This window comes from Suillus discolor (assembly GCF_016758755.1).
Source record: "Suillus discolor strain FC423 chromosome Unknown F5147scaffold_1, whole genome shotgun sequence".
NCBI classification, from domain to species: Eukaryota; Fungi; Basidiomycota; class Agaricomycetes; order Boletales; family Suillaceae; genus Suillus; species Suillus discolor.
The window spans coordinates 954,145-976,695 of record NW_024541248.1 but is presented as its reverse complement, the minus strand read 5'-3'; the positions used below and the strand labels follow the sequence as shown (position 1 = coordinate 976,695).

The following is a 22,551-nucleotide window of genomic DNA, read 5'->3' as shown; positions in this document are numbered from 1 at the left end:
CAGAACAAAGGCCTGCTCACCATTGGGTATCGGTTATGTTGGGGTCACGTGCTAATTTAAACTGGCAACCGTAAGCATGGTCCAGGTTGCCCAGCCCAGATTATCAACCAAGCTCAACCGCCAACCATTCCATAACGGCCTCCACTACCTGTTGTTCCTAGACCTAGTATATTTCAACACTCACTCCGCATAGCCGATCACGATGGATGAAGAATACGATGTAATTAACCGCCCCTGATTCTATCTCATTCATCTGTACTGACATCTGATCATTGGTTTTGGTTGGCGCGATCTAGGTCATTGTCCTTGGTACTGGCCTCACTGAGTGTATCCTCTCTGGTTTGTTGTCCGTGGAGGGGAAGAAAGTCCTCCACATGGACAGAAATGATTATTATGGTGGAGAGTCTGCCAGTTTGAATCTGACACAGGTAGGTGTCTTTCTTGCAACGGAATCAACGACTCGACACCCTAACGAATACACACGATTTCAGTTCTATCGTAAATTTCGCCCAAAACAATCTCCGCCCGCCGACCTGGGTCGTGACCGCGACTATGCAGTTGATCTTATCCCAAAGTTCATCATCGCCTCCGGTGAACTCGTAAAAATACTCGTTCACACTGATGTCTTGCGATACCTCGAGTTCAAACAGATCGCTGGCTCATTTGTGTATAAGAATGGCAAGATCAGCAAGGTCCCGAGCACGGAAGTGGAGGCAGCGAGGAGCCCGTTGATGGGTTTGTTTGAGAAGTATAGAGCCAAGAAATTCTTTGAATTCCTGCAGAAGTGGGAGGAAGAAGATCCGACAACTCACCAAGGTGAGAGCCTGCATAAACATGTGTAGACGTGAAGACTCTATCATTCTAACGCGGGGACAGGATTGAATCTTGATAAGGATAGTATGAGGAAAGTATACCAGCACTTCGGATTAGAACCCGGCACTCAAGACTTCATCGGGCATGCCCTGGCACTCTATCTCGATGATGAGTGAGCGTGATCTCTCCACACCTCGTCAAGTCCGCTAATACGTCTCCACAGCTATATTAACAAACCTGCCCGCGAGACATACGAGCGTATTGTCCTGTACACCACCTCTATGGCACGATGGGGCAAATCCCCTTACATCTATCCTCTTTATGGGCTTGGAGAGCTTCCCCAATCCTTTGCACGTTTGAGTGCAATTTATGGCGGGACCTACATGCTTGATAAGCCGATTGATGAGATCGTGCTCAACAAGGATGGATCGTTTGCAGGTGTCCGCAGTGGAGCAGAGACCGTACGTGCCAAGATGGTTATTGGTGACCCGAGCTATTTTGGTGCGGGAAAGGAGGCGGAGGGTGGCAAGCTGAGGGTGGTCGAAGATGGTAAGGTGGTGAGGGCGATCTGTATCTTGAAGCACCCGATTCCTGGTACGGAGGAGAGCGATAGCGTGCAAATTATTATCCCGCAAAACCAGGTAAATAGGAGGAATGGTAAGCGTCTGTTTTGTGATGATCTTATGAGTCGTGCTCATGGCGTGGCACAGATATCTACATTGCGATGGTGTCCTCGACACACAAGGTATGCGCTGATAACATCTATGTCGCAATTGTCAGCACCATTGTCGAGACTTCCGCTCCTGAGAATGAAATACAACCTGGTCTGCATCTCCTAGGCAGCATCTACGACAAGTACGCACACTTCTTCATCTTTCTTTACTCTCATTCATTCTGACTAATCCGACAGATTTGTGACCGTCTCCCCCATATACACTCCCGTCGCCAACGGGAAGCAAGATCATATCTACATCACACGCTCGTATGATGCGACATCACACTTCGAAACTGTCGTTGAAGATGTGCAAGATGTGTTCAAGCGTGTAATGGGCAAGGACCTCGTACTCAAGAAACGTGAATCCGATAGCGAGCAATGAAGGCGATGAGATCTCAACTCCATGGCTACCCTCTGCCATAGTCATACCTTATATAGTGTACACCAGGATCAGGCGACAAAACTTTTCGTGCTAGTTTCAAAGTTGTTTGTACTCTTTAGTCTTTCGCTTATCCGCCCTCCCTACATTTGATTACAGGTTTTCTGTCACTACATTTTTACGAACAATTGAATCATGACTGCTTTGGATGGATGGATATTTGTCATGCTTGTTCTCAGACCTCAAGAGTAAGTATCGCCCAACGTTACAGGCTCAGATTCAAAGTCCTAACATACAGTTCGCATTTGGGATTCCAAAGTCCACAACCCCATGAGAGGTGATCAGAATCTACTAGGGATTAGACAAATGAAAACGAATCCATATTGAACTCTGGTACTTGGACATCCTGCTTAGCAGATTTAAGTAGGCTGCCGAGGCCTGCCTTGCGTGCTAAGAGGTCACCCTCCTCTTTGATGGTCTCCTGCGTGGGTGCCCTGACAAGCGAGCGCTCGGGAGAGACTTTGCGTGTTGAAGCTGGAGATGCAATGTCCATGTCAATCATAATTGACGAACGTCTGCGCAGCTTGGGATCTAGCGCAAGAGATCTCCGCAATGTAGCATACGGTGTTGGTGGGGGTTCCGTCGGAGCAGGGACAGATATCGATGGGCGCTCAAAGGACCACGAACGCACGAGATCTAGCGCTAGTGCATGACAACCTGTAGAGAAGCTAGTCAGCCAAACTCTAGCTTGACATGTGATCGCACTTGCCCATCTTGCAGAACACCCGGGCGATCTGGAGCACGAAGTTGAATTCAGAGCGCCCTGATATCTCGCTTGTGCCCTTGGCTGTTTGAAGCGTCTTGGAGCGGAGTTGGGAAAACAGTAATGCAAGACTAGGATCATCGTAGTGGGGTTCGCCGATTTCTATGACTTGTATATCTAAAGCATCGGCGATATCTCGCAAGGGTGTCTAACCAAATGAACTCTCAAGGGTTACGCAAAAGAGTGACTTCGCTTACCACCAGTATCCTGACAGCGAAGTCTCTTCGATTGAGCATCCAGAAGGCCCAACTTCCAAGCCATCGATTGCCTTCACGAAAGGCGGTAGGGATCACCGTATTGTGTAGTATGTCCCGCAGCACAGGACCATCCGAGCTTCCTTCCACCACACGAGCGAGAGCGATAGCCAGCTGAAAATCTGACAGATGCCTGAGGCAAACATGAACGGCGTCTTTCAGACTCCCTCCCAAGAGGAAGAACGCAGCAGCATACTCTAAAGCGATCATGTAGTGGCAGGATCCACAAAGAGGGTATGGAAACTTACCAAATCTCTGCTTACCTAGCAGAGCATACGCGTTCTTTAGTGCTGCAGTCTTCTGTTTCGGTTGCGTGAAGTCGTTTGCAAGGAACTTCAGCATAATGGCTTGTTCTTTGTGCCATGCAGCTTGCTTCCACAGGCCATGCACCAACTTCATCTTGCCCAGTGCGAAATAGAAGAGCGAGCATGCTGTAGGGTCACGATTATCACCAGCCATGTATTCATTCCGTGCGATGACTTCCATGTGAGCCCTCTGCATGCCCCGAATTTCAACATGACTCGATACCAGTGTGAAAATGGACATACCAGGGATTCAACCGAATTCAGCCATATGAAGACTCCAAGGGCGCGGGCATCAGACCAGAGCATCCTTCCACTGCACGCTGCCGTCGATGTGCTTAACAAAAGCCCTTGGCTCTCACTGTGAAAGGCCCAGACCATATCACGATATCGCAGGCGTTCCCTCCAGCCTGTTGATCGTGGTATTGCCCCGTTTGAGCGTGGACTGCTGGGATCAGATGTGACTCGACGGTTGAGGATATAAAATGACCGCATAGAGATCACATAGCGAAGGCCGTTAGCGTCCAGTGCTCGTCTCTGTTCTTCGATCTACACACAAGGTGAGTTGGTGATGGTTTGCCATACATTCGCACACTGACCTCGAGGGTCGTCTGAATGAGAACCAGAAGAAATGCGTGCTCATTGGGAGTCAAATGAGGAAGAGGTCGCGTTTCAAGTTGCTCGATAAGCGTCTCCACCATATGGCGGGAGAAGACGGTTTCATCCGGTCTTCAAAATGTGAGTAAGTCCCATATGCTGTTACAGGGGAACACACTTACAACGAGTTCTCCTGCGGGGTGCTGAACAAGGAGTTATATCGTTTTGAAGGTTTATTCTGGAAGATAATTATCACTAGTGATGACAGAATCTTGAAACAGCTTACAGATGTCATATGCTGACCACGCAGGTATTGTTCCACAGGAAAGGCATTCCAGTGAAAATCCTGCGTAGGGTCTTCGTATATAACCTTTACGACCAGGGATAGAGCAACGATAATTTGCTTCACCAACTCCACCTTACCTACAAAATAATTAGATCAATTTACTACTCCATCCACAATACTTACCCCAAAGCAAGCACTGAAGGAGCATTTGCGGATGGTAATCTTCCAGGGGTCCATTATGTCGAGCAACGTACTGAAATAGGGGTTCCTGATCCTTTTGAAGTGCTGTTTGACCAAAGAGAAACAACTGGTGACCCGCTGCAATCAAGAAGGACCCATTTGCGAGCCATATTGAATCACGGATCGGATATGAGATGTAACTGGCGAGAATTCAGTCCACTCTCAAGGCTCGTTGGAACACCGAACGTACTTTCTGATATCCACTTTCCAGCAGATAGCCCACGCAGGGTCATCATTAAAGTAAGTTTTCCTTTGCTGGCACAATAGCTCGACGTGATGCGTGAAACCGACAGCCAGAATCGACTGGTTATCAGGTGTTGATGTCCAGTCCAAGTCGTTAATATGTTCAGAAGTACTATCGAAATGATGGATGAGACAGTGTTAACAACAGACTGTCCCGCCCACCTGAATATTCTGCGATGCTCGAGACCTGAGGCGAATTCAGATTCTTTCGAGTCCCAGATTGTAAGCTCTTGGCCATCCGGCAGCTGTACAACTGAGATATCAAGACAGTATAGATGTCAGCTATCACCGGTCTACAATGAAAGACTTATTCACCTAGGACAGACTTTTTCGCAGAGCTGCAACTTGCCAGAGCGAATGTCTTCCTTCCCGTCTTGACCTTGCCTGTGCATCTCCATCCAGAGGGTGTTCCATCCTCTGCTATCCAGAACGAAAGCTCGCCATCGTCAGAGATACTGAGTAATGTGTCATGCTCCTCCAAGGAGCTATCCCTACTCCACGACATTGGATCGACGGGAATGATTACTTTTGGCGGCTGGGCCAGTGGTAGATTGTTCTTGGAATGCAGACGTAAGGTTGGATTAGGTTTGCTGTCAATATATATGTATACGATGGAACTGTCTGAAGTCAGGCCAACAATACATTCATGCGTCGTCCTCGAGGGTGCCGAAAATAAGTCGGTGATGGAAAGGATTGTAAGCGTCGAAATGGGCTCCGAATGTAGAGTCAAGACCGAGGTTTCGGACGAGTATGTCGCTAGTAGCTTACCTGCACCAAAAAATTAGGTCATATGTCGTGCAAAACGAGATCATCTTACCGCCATCCAGAACCACAACATGGTCTGCGTTAGACCATCGTCTTCCTCGGACGAGCTGAGACCCCCCTTCAATGACCCGCCAGACTTCCCCTCCATCGACGCGTACGACTGCAACGCCTCTTCCAGCGGGCGTCCTAACCAGTCTTCGTATCTTGCTCTCCTCATGGGGAAACCTATCAAGTCCTTTGGCATTAAGGTGCAATCCTGTGGATTGGCCATCAAAGAAGGCTAAGGGCGACACCTCGAATGTAGTGAGGGGAGTAGATGTTGCCATGATTAAGCTGGTAACATTAGGATGCGGGAAAAGGTACAGATGAGAAGGAAGCTGAGAGAGGACATTCGAACTCGTATGTGAAAGGGCAAATTGACGTATGAGCGTCGGAGGTCTGCGGTCAATGTTCTGTAACCCGTTTGAATTTGCGTCAAATGAATAGATCATTAACACCTACTGCGACGGCGCTGACAAGCATAGAGCCATCCCCAAGAGCGCGAACGAAGAGATCCCAACCTTCTTCATCAATTTCTCGCAACCTCTTGACCTGAAGACTTGCATCTTCGGTAGCTGACGCTAGGACAGCTTTAATCGTGCGCCGGACGACTTCTTTGTCCAACCACATGACCGTAGACTTCCTTGAATGTGATCCAAGTTTTGCTGCAACGAGGAACGGAAGCGAAGAGAAAAGGTCGAGGGATGCATGTAATTGCAGACGATGCGGTGCGTCAATCACAGGGAGGAATATCCGCAGCGTGGAATCAGATGTAATGGTGTAGAGTGCGGGATCACCACTGCACTCAATGTGTGAGCTTCGTGTCAAAAGTAGTGTCTGAAATGCTCGACCTTCGTGATGCCTGAGAAAACCTCCATATCAAGTCCGTAACGGGCCTGGGGTGAGGAATGTCTTGCACCAAGCGGCCGGAAGTAGTCGAATATAATCTAACCAAATCATCGTGCTGTCAATCATAATTCAGTGGGCATCAAAAGCGGGATGCGAGGTCCCGTACGTGAGATATAGTGGCAATAAATGCAAGAGTTGGAGCAAATTTCGCGAGAGACGGGGTTGCCACCCTGACGAGCGAGGTGAAAATGATATTGAGGCAAAGGAACATGCGCCGCTGTACCTTGCTTCCCACTTCTTCGACCATGTGAGAAGGTCATTTTCCAATATCAACGTGTAGACGGATAGGCCGTTCTGACTGCCAACTGAGAGAAGCCCTGAATAGAAATCAATAGTTGATGCATAAAGGGCACACAAGACTAGTACCAGATCTGCAGTCCAGAGTTGTGACAGAGCCACTATCTTGGAGAGAAATGGAAGAGTGAATTCTCCAGGTATTGTTACCTGACAATAACCATGCGGCAATGTGCGTGTCCATGGAAGCAACTATCTACTTCGAGCATCAAATTAGGCGTAGCAGGAGGGAGAGTAAAAGAGGAGATACACGTACGACTTTCATGGCGGAGTCGACTGCCACGCAAGATATAGTTTGATTGAGGTGCTGGGTGCCAGGATAGATTTCCCCGAAGTTGAGCACGCGTACGAGGTCAAGAGTACTGGCATCCAGGATTACTACAGTGTCTGCAGAGGGGTACAGCTAGTTGAAGAGGATCTTAATCAGTATGAACTTGAAATTGAGCAGATGGATTGCGCACTATAAGAGTGACATGAGGTAGAACCAGCTGGTGAAGTGCACCAACTGGAGAGCCGGTGAATGTTTTCAGGAGATCTAACATCTGTGCAGCGAATGTGAGTTCAGATTGTTTGATTCACGCGGAGTAGACCATGCCAGGGCGTAGAGAGTAGGCTGCCTGACGTTGTAAGCTTTCAATATGTACTGCTGCAAGGTGAAGGAGGGCAGGCGACCGTGACTTGTTAAATATGCTTCCGGAAAACTTGTGCTTCTGACTGTTTCTGGCCAAGATTGGACTACGTAGCTTAGCCACCTTCGTCATATTAATTCACAGACTGCGGTGCGCGGCTTTAGTACTATTCCTCGACGTTCTCTTTCGCCAGCCTCTCAGTGCTAGCTAACTCATACCAGAATGCGCCTCTGGGGTTGCATACCACTCACTCTCCTGGCTTTGGTAGCTGTTTCTACGACCACCCAAGTCGCATGGAATTCAGATGCAACTATTCAGCCCCAAACATTAGTCGATGTTCTCAATAATGACGAGGACTATACATCACTCCTTTCTCTCCTGCAGAAAGCTAAACTCATCCCAACGTTGAACAAGTTGAATGGCAGCACCCTTTTCGCACCAACTAACGACGCAATTAATCGTCACGATATTTGGAGGTCAGCCCTCGAGTATCCTAACTTGCTCAAAGACAATGTGCAAGAGGAGCTACGTCAGCAACTGTTCTACCACCTCCTTAATTACTCCGTAACTGAAGATCCAAAGGACTTGACTACACTGCGAGTTCTTGACACACTCCACTTCCCGAAATTCTCCCTGGATTCTCCTACTAATAAGCCTCCCCCATGGATCCCAATACCCGAGAGCACTCTAGGCAACCAATCTCAGAAGTTACGCATCACTTCACGAGATGGCGTAGGCTGGGTCGGTGTTGACGCTTTTGGACAAGGGGGTATTGAAGTGAAGAAACAGAAGGTGGAGGCGGCAAATGGTGTCGTGTATGGAATTGCTCATGTCCTTGATGTTCCACTCCACCTCGGTTAGTTTCTTCTTATATCTACACCATAACACTTTTCTCACTCACCCACCTAGGTCGTGTCCTGTCTCATGAACCATCCTTGTCATATTTTCAGAAGGTCCTCACACCTAGCATGCTCAATGTCATCAACTCTACCTCTGAGCTTACGTTGTTCATTCCCGTCGATTCTGCATGGGAAGCACTCGATCCAATTGAGCGGTTATACCTCGAAAGCCAATTTGCTGCAGATGATCTTCTGCGCATATTCAACATGCATGCTGTTGTCGAGGAGAGTGTCAGATGGTCGGACAGTTTCGACTCAGCCACCACCTGTAAGCAACAATGCGTACACGTGATTATTGTGTTGACATTGGGAGTGCAGTGACTACTGAATATGGATCTGAGTTGGAAGTCGTCGTCTCCGAAGGGAAGACTACAGTATCAGGCGCTACCCTTTCGCAGCCCGATATTTATGCGAGTAATGGAGTCTTACACCTCGTGTCCTCTCTACTGGTTCCACCAGGAGCCCTTCAACTAACACCTGAGAAATACCTTCTTGCACTCAACTGCACTTTGTTTATTTCTCTCATACACTCAGTCAATCTTACCCATCTCATCAATGATACCGAGACTCAATACACCATCCTAGCACCGAAGGACGATGTTTTATCCGTTTTCGGGAACGACGGCTTACCCAAACAGGGGAGCGATGAGCTAAAGAGGATGTTGCAGTACCACTTTCTCCCCGGGAAATGGACGCCCAAGAAGTTGGCAGACGGCATGCTTCTAGAAAGTGTACTTCAGGAGCCAGGTCTTGGTAATGGGAGTCAAGTTATACACGTAGAGGTCAACGACGATGAGAAGCAGGATGTCCCATCCAGACATATCAGGTTTGGTGGAGCTGGCATTGTTGGAGAGCACCGTGAGTGATTTCCAAACGATGTAGTTTGTTTGTACTGAATCACAGCTAGTTGTTATCAACAATACTGTTGTCTACTTCATCTCATCACCTCTGGAACCACCTGTGGACCCGCTTCAAACAGCTCTACCCTCTCTTGAGTTGTCTTCATTCCTTGCCGCAGTCTTCTCCACGTCCATTGCAGAAGACATCAAGAAGACGCCCCGCGCAACGTTCCTCATCCCTCACAATGCTGCTTTCAAGCGGCTCGGTAAGCTGGTCAGCGACCATCTGCTAGCTGCGTCATCCAAGACGGACTTGGAGCGCGTCATAAGGCACCATATCATAGACGGTATTGAATACTCCCAGAGCCTCGTTAACGGCTCTGTGCGCACTTTCGCCACCCTTGAAACATCTGACTTACAACTGGAGCACCTACCAAATCTATCCGTTATCGTTAGCCCCAGCGGTGGCTGGGCTGGCATGAAGAGCGCGTTATATCCCACAAACACGCTCACCGAAACTGGCGTAATACACGAGCTGTCAGATCTGATGATCCCGCGATCCGTGGAGTTAAATGTAGGAAAGCTTATGAAGGCGGCCAAGGCCACCACTATGATTAACATGGTCACGAAAGCTGGATTCGACTGGATCCTGAATGGAACCGCTCCTCCTGAAGATTCAAAGTGGGCAGACCAGGGTTTAGGTGGGGCAAGTTGGACCGTACTTTGTCCAACGGATGATGCGTTCAAGAATAACAACCTTACACAGCTCCTCGAGAATATCGACGTTCTTCGTGCAATCGTTAGCCAACACCTCATTCGCACATCATCTGCAGGAGAATCTGGTTCATTTAACGTCTTCGACGTCTTGAATAACAACCGACCCCTTCCGCTAGAAGATTTGGGCGAATATCCCACTCTCCTTTCGCCTTCTTCGGCGTATGGTGATATTGTCTTTCGCGCGTTGGACGACAAAGTATCCCAGTACATGGTCGGGATCAAGAACGCAAGGGGGACAGACAAACAAGCTGACTGGGCACGCGTCCTAACGTGGGGTCGAGCAACGACGGGCGGGGGTACGGGCGGCGTTATCACCATTGACCGCATGCTCGTCCCGTATCATCCGCCATGGTGGATCGAATACTTCGCGCCGCTCTTCGTGGGAGCGCTTGGCGTTGGGTTGATAGGCTTGTTCTTCTATGCTGTCCGGACAGTATGGAAGAGGGATGTTACTGAAGCCACATATGAGCCGATTGGTGGATTTGAACAGGACGGCGATGAATCCTTTACGACTAATTTGTAGATTCTATGTGACATTAGTTATGCTATCATTTTCTAAAGTGCAACTTGAGACATCCAACATGTGGGTTCTCTGTTCGATTTCTAGATGTTACATCATACTTGCGGGGTAAGGTGGCTTGTGAAAGCAGATGAAAGCTTAAACATCGGTGGAGGAGTTTGATCGGGGAGCCGGCTGCAAATCATACTAAACTGACGCGCGAATATCATATGAAAACGCATCCGAAAGGTCCTTGTTTCCTTGTCGGAGCACCGCAGCGTATTCCTCGCTTACTGTCCTCTTTTTTTCTCATACTCGTCCCAAGACTTCGCACCGTCCAGCATGGTCAGAACCATCCTTCATTCAGTGCACAGCACGCTCACACAAATTCTTAGAGCAGCGAAGCACCAGCAGCCGAGGAGGCCAAGAACTCGGCAATTGACAACGTAAAATCGTTTATTGCAGGAGGTTTTGGAGGAGTTTCTGCTGTCCTTGTAGGTAAGAAGGCTTGACTTGCGCATCTTGACATACGCTGATACGTTTTTAGGGCATCCTTTCGACCTGACCAAGACCCGATTACAGACTGCAGCTCCTGGCGCGTATACTGGTGCAATTGATGTTGTCAGGAAAACATTAGCTCGAGATGGTGTCACTGGGTGAGTGGTTGTGTCTATGCTCAGGGCTACTCTCAATTCAATCAACAGCTTGTATCGTGGAATGGTACCTCCATTGCTGGGAGTCACTCCAATCTTTGCAGTGTCCTTCTGGGTAAATATACGGTGCCCATGTCCAAATTACGTGTCTTGCTGAGACAGCTACCTCCAGGCATACGATGCCTCTAAGAATTTGATACTCGCACTCACACCCAATCGTACATCCGAGAAGCTTTCTACAGCAGAACTTGCCGCTGCCGGTTTCTTGTCTGCCGTACCGACGACCCTCATTACTGCACCTGTTGAGAGAGCAAAGGTTCTGCTGCAGGTGCAAGGTCAAGGAGGTTCAGGGCCCCAATACAAAGGTGTCTTCGATGTTATGAAGCACCTTTACAGGGAAGGTGGTATACGAAGTATCTTTCGAGGCACTGGTGCAACTATCGCTCGCGACGGACCAGGCAGTGCTGTGTAAGTTTACATCTGACATTTGAGAACACTTCGACCTGGACTGAAATCACGCTCCTCAGTTACTTTGCAGCGTATGAAGTTACCAAGAAGGCCCTGATGCCGGCTGGGTCGTCAGCAGGAGACCTCAACCTAGGCGCCATCATGTTCGCAGGCGGAACTGCAGGTGTTGCAATGTGGTCAATAGCTATACCTCCAGATGTAAGGCCTCACGAGCCATAAATCTCTCCAGGATTCTATTCATGTTGCTTCAACAGGTCTTGAAATCCCGCATACAATCTGCACCTTCTGGTACATATTCTGGACTTTTCGATTGCTTTAGAAAGACCGTAGCGCGTGATGGGATTACTGCATTATGGAAAGGTCTTGGTCCAGCGATGGCTAGAGTATGTCGTTTCCATGATTATGCCGAACATTGCTTACATACTGTGATATTGCTTTAGGCTTTCCCAGCTAATGCTGCCACATTCGTACGTTTTGTTCCTCGATCTGACTTTGTTACTGTGTTCTAATCAGTATTGGTTATGGCAGCTTGGTGTCGAAGCCTCGCGGAAGTTCATGGATGGTTTCTTCTGAATGGGCCACGATTTTATAGAACATATATCACAAATGGAATTCATCACTGGGCTGAAGTTGTGCCACAAGAGAGTTCAGTTTGTGAGCAATCGCGTCTCGAAATCACAGCCCTTCGCCGCGACTCCTCTCCTCGTATCCCCCGACCCCCGGCAATGTCACGAAGCTGTACGGTAGGCTCGTGACCAGCCTGATATGGTGACTACGCCATTATTTGACGTGGTGACCGGACTTGTCACGGGTCTAGGTGCACAGGGCATGAATATCGATCTTCTATAAGTTCCCTTCACAGCCATTTCATCTCATCTCCTCTATGACAAGTTGCTCCGTCACGATGTTTGATTGGTGACCGGTGACCATTCACATGAATGTTGCCAATTTGTCGGTAGAACTTTGTGCACAAGACAACAGCAGCCACGTGGATTCCAACAATAGCTCACTGTGAGATTGGTGATATCTCGGGGCCTCATAAAGTACCGTCGGCCTCATCACACTTATTATTTCTGCCCATCATGGCTGCGCCTCCCGAAGTAACGACCAAGAATCTCACTGGGAAATATGTTATGGTTCGTTGTGCTCAGGTTATGTACATCGCAGGGATGATTCTGATTATATTCCCTGGTGACAGAACAAGACATTGAGCGACGACAGCGACGATATCCTCAAGCTCCAGGGCGTGTCTTGGTTCAAGCGGCGTGCCATCTCGATGTTTACGTTGACGCTTGTGGTGAAGCACTATGCCGACGAGGGCGGCTTTGAACACATAGATATCCAACAGACTCTATCTGGCGGTATCTCAGGCACGACTGAGTATCGCACTCTCGATTGGGAGGAACGTAACATAAACGACGATGTTTTTGGTGCTTTGATAGCACAATCAAAGAGAATCAAGGCTGAGGAAGTGGATGATGAATTCTTGAGGTCTGGCTGGACGGAAGATACAGTTGAAGATGGGTTGATTCTCGCTGTAGCCCGGAGTGATACTTCAAAAAGTGGCATGGAGTGGAAGGCAGAACTGGTACGACTTTATCCTTTGGTTTTATTCGTTCCTCATGCTCTTCAGACATGGGGGTTTGAAGTATTAGACGGCGAGAGGAGATACGCTAGACATGTGAAGTTCACATCATCGGATAAGAAGGATGGTCCCATCTTCAAACATCTATATTACGATTACGGTGAGTTACCTCTCGCAGTGATCCATCGTATGCTCATGATTCCTAGCCGGACCCAGTTGAATACCACGGACCTTTATGAATGTACATTGTACAATAAGTACTACGGCGACCATGACTCGGAAACAGATATCCTTTGTAATTACCACTCACTGATAAACTTGTACTTGTACTATATTACATAGAGTTGATTCCACCAGATAAGATGCAGGAAGCGTTGAGCAACTTAGCGCTCGGTGGTCATGTCAGCATGTACTCAGGAACCCTGTCTCGGCAATGGGTTATTAATATGAACCATAGTTATGAGCTTTGGTCATGTCCGACTCCAAGAAAAAATACAAGTCGTCCAGTCAACCACGAGCTGTATCTGCTTCTGAGTAGGTCCAACCTGTTCTCTAACCACCCGACCTAATCACCGCTCAGAATTGCTCGTAATTTGGGCAATTTTGAAACATGGTCGTCACATCAATGTTGTGAACAAGTTTCTCTCTCTGACCTTCCCTCTGAATTTCAAGAGGATGTGGACAATCTCTTTGGTACCACAAAGCGAATTCCTCGCTCCTGGTTAGACAGGGTAAGCGGCGCGTGTATCAACTATCCAAATCTCCATTATCATGGTGTTCATGCAACGCAACCCGTGCAGTCTTTTGACTGTAGCCCAGGTTTTGCCAAGTTTATAGCAGATGCTTCACGAACAGCACCGGAACTCTTCTCCATCGACCAGAGTGCAAGCAACGAACTATTTGAAGACGTATGTGTCGTTTTCAGTGCATGGAAGCGTTTGGCACAAATGAGAAGTTCCAAAGAGAAATGGTCCGAGGCGGACTTCGTGGCTAACGTGTGAGGCATTAGTTGAACATCGAAATACAAGGCTCTGACATATTACAGATACAACGTATTCCGAACTTCTAGAATCAGAGAAAGCACCTTCCGGTACGTCCCATCTCTTCTACGTTTGTAGTTAAGTTATTTACGAACGACATCAGGGTGCAATGCGCGATTTCGCTCCCACAACCGCAAGACACATTTCAAAACGCCTTCGATGTGCCCCGTGTGTTGAATACGAAGACCGTCATCCCTGACTGCGCAATCTTCATTCCCGCTTCACGGACTCGACCGTTGTCGCATTCTGCCAAGTCACCATATAAGCTCCTCAAGAACCACCCTACCGTAGTAAAAGCCGGTAATGCGGCTAAGAGATCTTCTTTCAGGTACCAGAGTACCCCGTGTGCTCAGCTTCCCGATATGCCTGGCTTTGAGTTCGCAAGCAGCTTCTGGGAGGATAAGAAGCCGGTACACGCTCTTCTTGATGATGCATATCGCCAGAACCGCATGTCAACAACTGCTGCTGTCCGGCATTTACACTCCCTTGGTATCCATGCCCCTGTCACGGGGCTTATTTGGGCAGATGGAGTTGTCCGCGCGCATGTTGATTGGTGTGAGGAATCAGAGGGAAAGACGGTATGTCCATTTATTCTGATCTGTATTATTTTATGGAGTTATGGCATTGCAGGTCATGATGTCTGCTCCGTATTGTGGTCCCCGTGGTCGATCATCAAATGATGTGTTCCACGAGTGGAAACTTGATCGTCCAAGCGACATTCTGCAGGTTTACTTCCTTGTTCGGAATATTGACGAGTGGACCACAGGCAAATTCTTAGAATATACTGTTCGGGGTGTAAACCAAATGGTGGAAAAGCTTTCCTCCAGCGAAAGGACATATAAACCCTGGAAAAGGGTTGGGGACCTGGCACCTCCATTAAAGACTAACGCGCTGAAAGAGAACCACAACATTTCTGTTACTACAGTTGTGACTTCGGATGCATCCCCCTCCCCGCCTAAGCCCAAGAGCAGGCGACGGAGACGCAGGTCCAGTAATTGATACTCTCGAATTGCCATGTATTATAATTTACTCGTGCTACATCATTGAAATGTTATCCCCGACCCCGGCTTTAATGGGAGAGGGTTTTGTCGAGTTATAATTTACTCTCTGCATTGACCAGAAGTCTCTCACAGAACTCCTGGGCTTTTTCATAACTTTCATTTGAGGCTGAATCTTACATAGCCAGAAATGACAGCGATGAGCTGTTCCAATGGCGATGTAAGGTCACGTTTTTCCTTGAGTGAGATTAGTTGATAGTTTAATATTACGATACCAGACGTTACGAAAGCCATTCCGAGAGCCCGAGGCTGTCAAATGGACGGTCGACCGGTCAATACTAGTGATAAGTACTTCCCTCGAGGGCCACTGATCACGTGATCCATCAATGGTATAGCAAGACGATCTGCTTGCGATGAGCACGATGATGGGCCCATCACGACCTGCATCCTGAAGATCGGAAAACAAAGGGGAAACAGGAAGCGAGAGAAGCCCTCGATCATCCGGATCTCTTCTACAGTTCCATTTCAGTTCTCCACCAGACGTCTGTACCGAGTTTCTTCCGCTTCTACTAGTACATCGACCCCTAGTGTGCCATCGGAATGACTCGTAGGAGGTTTATCAAAGAGGGAGCTGAGGTCTCTGAATCTCTTCATTAGAGTCACTGCATAATCGCCGTAAGTCTGGAGCCTGTCAGCAGGCGTGCGGAGTCCTGCCATCTGGGTCCAAATGATATTCGTGCCTTGCTCCAACAGCTCGACAGCACGACGAACATCGCCACCGTGAAGGGCACAGATGATGTATCGAGTGAAGGTAGATGGCACATACTGTTGATGGCGACTTGTATCATTTCACTAATCACGAGGTTCGTCACTCCTGGATCCTGGGCTTGTTCTGGCTAGCCTGGCTCCTCACCCAAGGCTTGGAGGGTATAGGGTATCATAGTCTGTCGCGAAAACAAACAGGAGATGAATGAGGAAATAAAATGTCGCCTGAATTGCGTTGGGAAGTCATCGTTACGTGCTACTTGAAGGTCGAACGGGATGGCTGCGAGGCCGAAGAAGAGCAGGGCATTCCACACTTTTCCAAGAATTCACATATTGCGAAGGTTGCCGCGTTTGACTGGTCATCAGGCCTCAGGTTGAACTTGCATTAGGAAGAATTGAGTGGTAATATCAAATTCAAGTTGTACGTATGTAATGAAATTTATAAGCGGTTCACCAGAACGGGACATCTTGGCAGTGGACACGGCGTGTTTGGCTCTCGTCGGCGAGGTGAGCATCAAAGCTCCGCTGCAGGCTACCTTGCACTGATGGCTTTTGCTATTACTCTGCTGTGCCTTCTTCTAACAGGCCTCCTTGGTATCATCATTTTTACTGCTTACACCAATAAACTTGCCAGACATTCAGCACAAGCTCGCCATGCCATCATCAAGAATCTTGGCATCTCCACCACATCAAACCCTCAATTCATCGGTTTCTTCCATCCTTACTGGTAGGTTTCTCCGCCAAGGACTGGGTAATGTTTAACTCGTGGGATTTTTGTAGCAATGCAGGTGGGGGAGGCGAACGTGTCCTCTGGACTGCTATAGCGGCTACCCAACGTGCACATCCTAACTGCGTCTCATTAGTATATACTGGAGACGTCGACGCGACAAAAGAACAGATTCTAGCTCAAGTCGAAGCACGCTTCAATATCTCTCTTGATCCCAAATCTTTACATTTCGTCTTCCTAAAGAGAAGACGTTTAGTGGAGGATGCCGCTTGGCCGCGTTTTACACTTCTTGGCCAGAGTCTTGGGTCCATGTTCCTCGCTTGGGAAGCTTTATCCCAAGTCATCCCAGACTTATACATTGGTAGGTCTACTTGTTTTGGATGCTGCAGGGCTATCGGTGCTCATACCGCTTAGACAGCATGGGTTACGCTTTCACATTCCACGTAGTTGCATGGATCACTAAGGGATCCATACCTATGGGTGCATATATCCATTATCCAACAATCAGTACGGACATGCTGGCCCGTGTGAAAGCCAGAAAGGTGGGTCATACCAACCGTGGAGACGTCGCAGGCTCGTTGGTATTGAGTCGCGGGAAGATGTGGTGAGTACAAGTGATTCACCTTCCACCTTTTACATTCTCGCTCTGTTTAGAATTCTATATCCTGCTGCGGTTCGGTTTGTGACTGGTACTTATCATAACGCACCTCATAGGTATTACCGTTTCCTAATGTATCACTACTCCTTGGCGCTCTCCCGTCCTTCCTTTATTATGGCAAATTCCAGCTGGACAAAGAATCATGTCGATGCAATACTCTCGCACTCCGACCCCGTCATGAACGTAATGCACTTTCTCAGCCCCCTTTTTATCCTTCGTCTCTTTGCGACTACATTCAAGTCAAAGAAACTCCACCCCGATTCAGCAAGCAAGAAACCAGAAGCCAATATTGTCTACCCGCCATGCGATACCCGCGAGATGGCACAATTCCCATTGGACGAGAGGGAAAGAATTATTCTGAGTATCGCACAATTCAGGTATATTTCTATTCTACTTTACATTTGTTACTGGAGCTCAAGTGTCGCTTTTAAAGGCCAGAAAAAGACCACCCTGCTCAACTTCGCGCCTTTGCGCAGTTATTGGCCGATCACCCAACTTATATTTCTGGCTCCTCTTCTGTGCAACTTTTCCTACTGGGTGGCGCACGTAACACGGACGACCACGCCCGCGTGCAGTCGCTTAGAGATCTCGCGGAAAAACTCGAGATCACCCCCTACGTCCAGTTCATCGTCAACGCAAGTTACCCGAAAATGCTCCGCTGGCTCGCAATGGCTAGCATCGGGCTCAGCACGATGGTGGACGAACATTTTGGAATCAACGTCGTTGAATTCATGGTGCAGGTTCCCTGTTTTACTTTGTGTCGTATAGCCACTTACCTCGGGCGAAACTAGGCTGCAGGTGTGATTCCTGTGACGCACGCTTCCGGCGGCCCACTTCATGATATTGTTGTACCTCTGGACGGTGAAGCAACGGGATTCCATGCACGTGATCCGCAGAGCTTTGCGAACGCCATGCACACGGTGCTGAGCATGAGTAAGTCGGAGCAGCGAGCAATGAGGACGCGTGCACGTACCTGGGCTGTAAGCGCTTTCGCTGAGCAGCGCTTTGTGGAGGGTTGGGAAGCTGCTTGGAAAGGGTGGGTCATATGAAGGAGGTACCCAGTCATTCACAGGGGCACTCGTCCCCGATATTTTCGTGTTCGTGTTTTCATCACATTGAACCGAGAATGCCACATGCGGATGAAAATTAGCCCCTGCTGGCATTTGGTGAGACGTGAGTCCTTGAGGCAGGAACAATCCACCTTATGCGCAATGTTCAGAGCTTTCTCAGTTCAGCTAGGAATATAGCCTTTTCTTTCACATGCGTCTCCGTCGCGGTGGATAATAAATTCAGTGATTAGACCGTTATCTGCAGCTTCCAGTCTGTGAACAGCAGTGACAAGTGGGTTTTAATCTAAGATGGCAAGAATTTATAATTCGCGTGGTTCATTGGTTCATTGACTTAGGTACCCGTAGAGACGCTCAGTTTATTCTTTGCATTTACAGGTTCGAGGCTCCGTACCGCGCCACTCCGGTGTTCGACGAGCGTGCCTACCACTGACATGCATGTCAATTATGACATGTATGATTGCCCCAATATATCCTGTGATGCACTCGACTATCGCTTTGAGACCCGCATATCTTTTGCGTATGGCTACTATTTAAATCGCTTGTCTGTTATCACAGTTCCGTATGAGTGAGTTTCAGACATTCTGGTGGTTATCACCACTGCGTTTCTGTGGCAGTTGAATACGCTCGCAATGAGGCAATCTAATTATCTGGTGCCTGTGGGCTGGGTGCCCAGAAGACGGCTCACCTGCAAACGAAGTCGGAGTGTAGTGCGTTTTGATGTCTGTCAGGCTAGAAGACATGTCACATCACATGCAAAGACCAAGCACTAGCGAGGGATTCCAAGAGATCTGTCAGGGAGATTCTCATGGGACAGGAGATCGTAAAGCACAGCTGGTACAATGCCTGAGAACTGAAGGTGATAAGAGATCTCGTCCGCAGCAATCGCTGCACATGTTCAGAGGAGTCGGAGACTGCGGGCTCGCCGTCACGATGGATAATAATTTACTTGTCCTACATTGAGTGTTGTAATTCAAAACCTACACCACTGAAGTGTTATACTATGAAGTACATACAGATCTCAACTTCTATTTCCAAACAGATGGAATTTTGGTGATAACGTCTGCCCACCGTGACAAGCGATTCTCTTCCCATTCTTCTACGTAAGAAAGGCCGGCGTTGGCACGGCGTCCTTCCTCCACTCTCAGACGTTTCTCAGCATCACACCAGAAGAATACCCACGAGCCCATCCGCATATGGCCGGAGCTACGCTCAAAGTACCACTTGTTGATGGGGTTATCATCACGACTCCGCCAAACAAGATCTCGGCCTTCACCCTTGCCCTCCTTGCCCCCGTTTGGGTTAATGGAGAACGGGTGGCCCAAACCATAAGATTCGTCGTGGAGGGCGACCCACAAGAAGTCGACGGTACCGTCACCTTGGTGACTAGGTAATACAGCAAATTTGTCAAGATATGAGATGGGTTCAGAGGAATTGGGCGAAGGCTCGTTGGTGACAATGGCAGCACCGACATAATCTCCTGCGACCACAACAAAGTCGAGAGTCTGTTCTAGGCGCTTGTAGAAAGCATCAGCATCGAGAGTGCGCTTGAAGGAGGTCTCCAAGAGATAGTTCATCTTTGCTTTATCAACGTCCGCAAGGCTGCGAATAACTTGTATTGGGAGACCGCGACGCAGAAGAGTTGGCGTGTCCCGCGTGAGTTTTCGGTTACCTTGGAGAAGTGCGTGAGGCAGGCTCGAGCTAACGGCGGGCTTGTTCGTGATGAGGTTGGCGATGAGGGAACTCGGCGAACGGTGAGAAACCATGATGGCAGATGATGTAGGCGGCATGTACGCTAAGCAGGTACGCGCGAGGGACAAATTTGAAAGCGAAGAATCCTTTTCATTGGACCATGATGGGTCGTAAGTATCGCGGATATAATCATACTCGGATGTGAGGTTGATGAGGAGATGAGGGAAGCCTGTTCTGGCATAGGAAGGGACCCCTCCTTCCCGACTGATAATCATCAGTCGCAGAGGAACGAGGTTGATGTCTTGAGAGTAGTCTGCATGGGGATCACGAGGACTTGACTTCATGTCATTGTCATCAAGCGCAGCAGCTTCGACCATGCCGCGAGCAAGGGCGCCAAGAACGTCATTAGCACCTATCCGTACTGATCTGCAGAAGGAGTCCAGGGCGAAAGGAGGAAGAACTGGGATCTCCCCGGCGCGAAGAGCAGAACGGATGGCGACAAGATCCGAGGGAAACACATGTGCTTCAGGGGGAATAAAATTGCGAGGCTCGCGAAGCTGGTCATCATCTGGCTTAGGACCTAGTCGGACAGTGGTACCGAGGACGGGGCGCGCCTCGGCACCTTGTGCTTCTAATGCGGAGACAACACGCATAATCTCTTCGATGAGAGCGGAGCGCTCTCCATCATCGCCCCTGATTTGATCATTTTCGACGACGATAACGCTGACAAGTCCAAGTTTCTCGAGGTAGACCATGCCCCTGGCGATGCTATCGAGCTGCTTATTTGTGAACGGACCCTGGAGTTTCACAAGAGCAGTGCGACGGTAGACAGGATTTAATATAGAAGACAAGATAGGGCTCGGGTCAGGCTTGGCCTGTTCTGGTTGTTTATCGACAGATATATCTGAGGCTTCTTTTGGAAACAAGGGTGTGAGAATAGTAGATGGGAAAACGGAGTCGGCATTTTCCGGAGCTGATGGACGAACGCCAAAATTCGCCAGGTAAGATTTAGTATCCCGCAGAGAAGGATTGGCTTTCAGGAGGGAAAGAATGAAGTCCTGCTGGGAAGGTTAGCTTGTCGTGGAAAAGTAAATCAAGACATACATTATCCCGCGGGTCGAGATCATCGACCTCGACAGTGGGCGGAGGTTGACGAAGACTTCGAATAGTCTGCAAAGGACAAGTCGGAGTCAATACATCTGCCCTGTGTGATTAAGCTATAGTACGTACGGCATAGAAGGCCTTGAACGTCTGAGTTCGACGTGCTTTCAAGGCTGAGGCTGCAACAGAGGACAATATACGAGGCCCGTGGTGGATAGTATGTGAGAGCATGATGATGACTCGACTAGGCTGGGGGTGTGCAGCTTTTAAGCGGCAGGTGAAACGACATTTAGGAAATCCTGTACATAAGGAAGAAAGATCAGAGGAAATCTATGAAAGGAACACGCTGGCAGGCAGCCAAGCGCCAATGGTCAGGAGCAACCGTGACTCCACGCAGTCATAGGACAGCGTCTGGCATAACTTTCTCGTTCGTATCCAGATCCTTCTAAATTGGGAAAATCTGAATCATCCATTCGTTCGGTTGAAGGTTGCTCGAACGTTGGATCAGTGACTAACTTGCCACTTCATTTCTTGATCTGAGTCCATTTCTGCCACCCAATCGGCGTATATTCTCGAGCAAAACGAACGCATCATGAGACCGGGGCTAAGCCCATTCGTGACACTCCATCACCGGGCCCGCCGCCGGCTGCAAGAAATGCACGAATCCGAGTAGATGTCAGCGCTACAGAAACGTTCTGCTAACGAAAGCGATAGCGGATCTACTAACATCTAGCGTACCCTCGTGCGTTCTATTCCGAAATATTTATAATATCCTTTGTTCACGTAGCGCCGCAACTATACAGGAAGCATACGTATCCAGCCTGTAACCCAACTAGTAACAATAGCACAGGCCACAATAACGTCCTCGACAGGCTATAGCCAACTTCCAGTGCCCCATAATCATGAATGACTTCTTCTGCAAGCAGGTTCATCAAATATGACGAACTAGGCGATATTTCCTGCAATACGACACGCAATATGACGTGCTATTTCCACCAGCGCGGATCCCATCTTATCATGTGGCCATCTCAGGGCTATTATGTATCTTGCATAAGTGGTCCGCATGAATGGCAAGCGGCAAAGGTACCGACATGGAGGAATACTCGTTGTTGGTGTCACTAACATGGGTTTCAAGAGTAACCGGTAACTTGCTGTGATTTTCCTTGATACGCTAACTTTTATTTTTGTTTCATTCTGATTTTAATGTGCCACTGCTGGACACTCAAAGAATCTGCACCAGGCGGCAGACAACCAGTAAGTCCTTTAGGGCGCGTTACGTTGATTGCAGGGCCCTTTACGTCGTAATATATGACTTTATATTGGTTTTAGCGATGAGAATATGAACATGCTCTGTATGGGATGGTGTATAACTTTTTGCCATCAGGCCTGATGGCCGCTAGAGGCCATTGCTTTTGGGAGGTAATTCACTATTTTATATGTCCGTGATTTGTGTTGACCTACAGTTGGGACAGTAGCAGTATGGGGAGATGACTTG

At 48.5% G+C, this 22,551-nt stretch overlaps 5 protein-coding genes across 5 annotated transcripts; 3 read left to right on the top strand and 2 right to left on the bottom strand.

Annotated features, from left to right (window-relative positions):
* Positions 1-96: 96 nt before the first annotated feature.
* Positions 97-2,272, top strand: F5147DRAFT_663037 (rab GDP-dissociation inhibitor). Its single transcript, XM_041434844.1, has 8 exons — positions 97-220; positions 297-428; positions 492-816; positions 877-985; positions 1,037-1,470; positions 1,524-1,668; positions 1,724-2,155; positions 2,227-2,272. Exons 1-7 carry the CDS (start codon positions 203-205, stop codon positions 1,908-1,910), a joined length of 1,350 nt encoding a protein of 449 aa, XP_041300093.1. The 5' UTR covers positions 97-202; the 3' UTR covers positions 1,911-2,155; positions 2,227-2,272.
* F5147DRAFT_766615 (RAVE protein 1 C terminal-domain-containing protein) lies at positions 2,266-7,201 on the bottom strand (the record flags this gene model as incomplete). Its single annotated transcript, XM_041440788.1, has 20 exons — positions 2,266-2,635; positions 2,691-2,878; positions 2,928-3,181; positions 3,233-3,479; positions 3,533-3,835; positions 3,886-4,015; positions 4,066-4,121; positions 4,170-4,306; positions 4,353-4,549; positions 4,600-4,764; positions 4,815-4,905; positions 4,968-5,420; positions 5,470-5,869; positions 5,919-6,255; positions 6,308-6,420; positions 6,472-6,535; positions 6,589-6,682; positions 6,732-6,855; positions 6,916-7,062; positions 7,121-7,201. The coding sequence occupies 20 exons, from the start codon at positions 7,199-7,201 to the stop codon at positions 2,266-2,268; spliced, it is 3,951 nt and encodes a 1,316-aa protein (XP_041300092.1).
* A 309-nt stretch (positions 7,202-7,510) lies between these two features.
* On the top strand, positions 7,511-15,047 carry F5147DRAFT_563286 (uncharacterized protein; the record flags this gene model as incomplete). Its single annotated transcript, XM_041430663.1, has 18 exons — positions 7,511-8,144; positions 8,198-8,455; positions 8,506-9,045; positions 9,095-10,279; positions 10,708-10,800; positions 10,850-10,958; positions 11,007-11,070; positions 11,128-11,423; positions 11,483-11,621; positions 11,678-11,806; positions 11,864-11,890; positions 11,952-11,985; positions 13,473-13,542; positions 13,589-13,739; positions 13,809-14,005; positions 14,054-14,098; positions 14,152-14,630; positions 14,665-15,047. 18 exons carry the CDS (start codon positions 7,511-7,513, stop codon positions 15,045-15,047), a joined length of 4,833 nt encoding a protein of 1,610 aa, XP_041300091.1.
* Positions 15,048-16,304: 1,257 nt separating this feature from the next.
* F5147DRAFT_663026 (glycosyltransferase family 4 protein) lies at positions 16,305-18,500 on the top strand. Its single transcript, XM_041434843.1, has 6 exons — positions 16,305-16,538; positions 16,592-16,899; positions 16,953-17,142; positions 17,253-17,573; positions 17,630-17,930; positions 17,988-18,500. The coding sequence occupies exons 1-6, from the start codon at positions 16,357-16,359 to the stop codon at positions 18,243-18,245; spliced, it is 1,560 nt and encodes a 519-aa protein (XP_041300090.1). The 5' UTR covers positions 16,305-16,356; the 3' UTR covers positions 18,246-18,500.
* A 662-nt stretch (positions 18,501-19,162) lies between these two features.
* On the bottom strand, positions 19,163-21,486 carry F5147DRAFT_663022 (mitochondrial amino-acid acetyltransferase). Its single transcript, XM_041434842.1, has 3 exons — positions 21,186-21,486; positions 21,060-21,125; positions 19,163-21,013 (listed from the first exon to the last, which is right to left on the bottom strand). The coding sequence occupies exons 1-3, from the start codon at positions 21,285-21,287 to the stop codon at positions 19,292-19,294; spliced, it is 1,890 nt and encodes a 629-aa protein (XP_041300089.1). The 5' UTR covers positions 21,288-21,486; the 3' UTR covers positions 19,163-19,291.
* Between the last annotated feature and the right edge of the window lie 1,065 nt (positions 21,487-22,551).

Bases quoted from the DNA above. Each gene is read 5' to 3' on its own strand.
- F5147DRAFT_663022 (XM_041434842.1), bottom strand. From the start codon at position 21,287: ATGCTCTCACATACTATCCACCACGGGCCTCGTATATTGTCCTCTGTT. The intron at 21,126-21,185 runs GTACGTACTATA...TGTCCTTTGCAG, and splicing joins CGTTCAAGGCCTTCTATGCC to ACTATTCGAAGTCTTCGTCA. The intron at 21,014-21,059 runs GTATGTCTTGAT...CCTTCCCAGCAG, and splicing joins ATCTCGACCCGCGGGATAAT to GACTTCATTCTTTCCCTCCT.
- F5147DRAFT_663037 (XM_041434844.1), top strand. The intron at 817-876 runs GTGAGAGCCTGC...ACGCGGGGACAG, and splicing joins AGATCCGACAACTCACCAAG to GATTGAATCTTGATAAGGAT. The intron at 986-1,036 runs GTGAGCGTGATC...ACGTCTCCACAG, and splicing joins GCACTCTATCTCGATGATGA to CTATATTAACAAACCTGCCC.
- F5147DRAFT_663026 (XM_041434843.1), top strand. From the start codon at position 16,357: ATGGCTTTTGCTATTACTCTGCTGTGCCTTCTTCTAACAGGCCTCCTT. The intron at 16,539-16,591 runs GTAGGTTTCTCC...GGATTTTTGTAG, and splicing joins GGTTTCTTCCATCCTTACTG to CAATGCAGGTGGGGGAGGCG. The intron at 17,143-17,252 runs GTGAGTACAAGT...CGCACCTCATAG, and splicing joins TTGAGTCGCGGGAAGATGTG to GTATTACCGTTTCCTAATGT.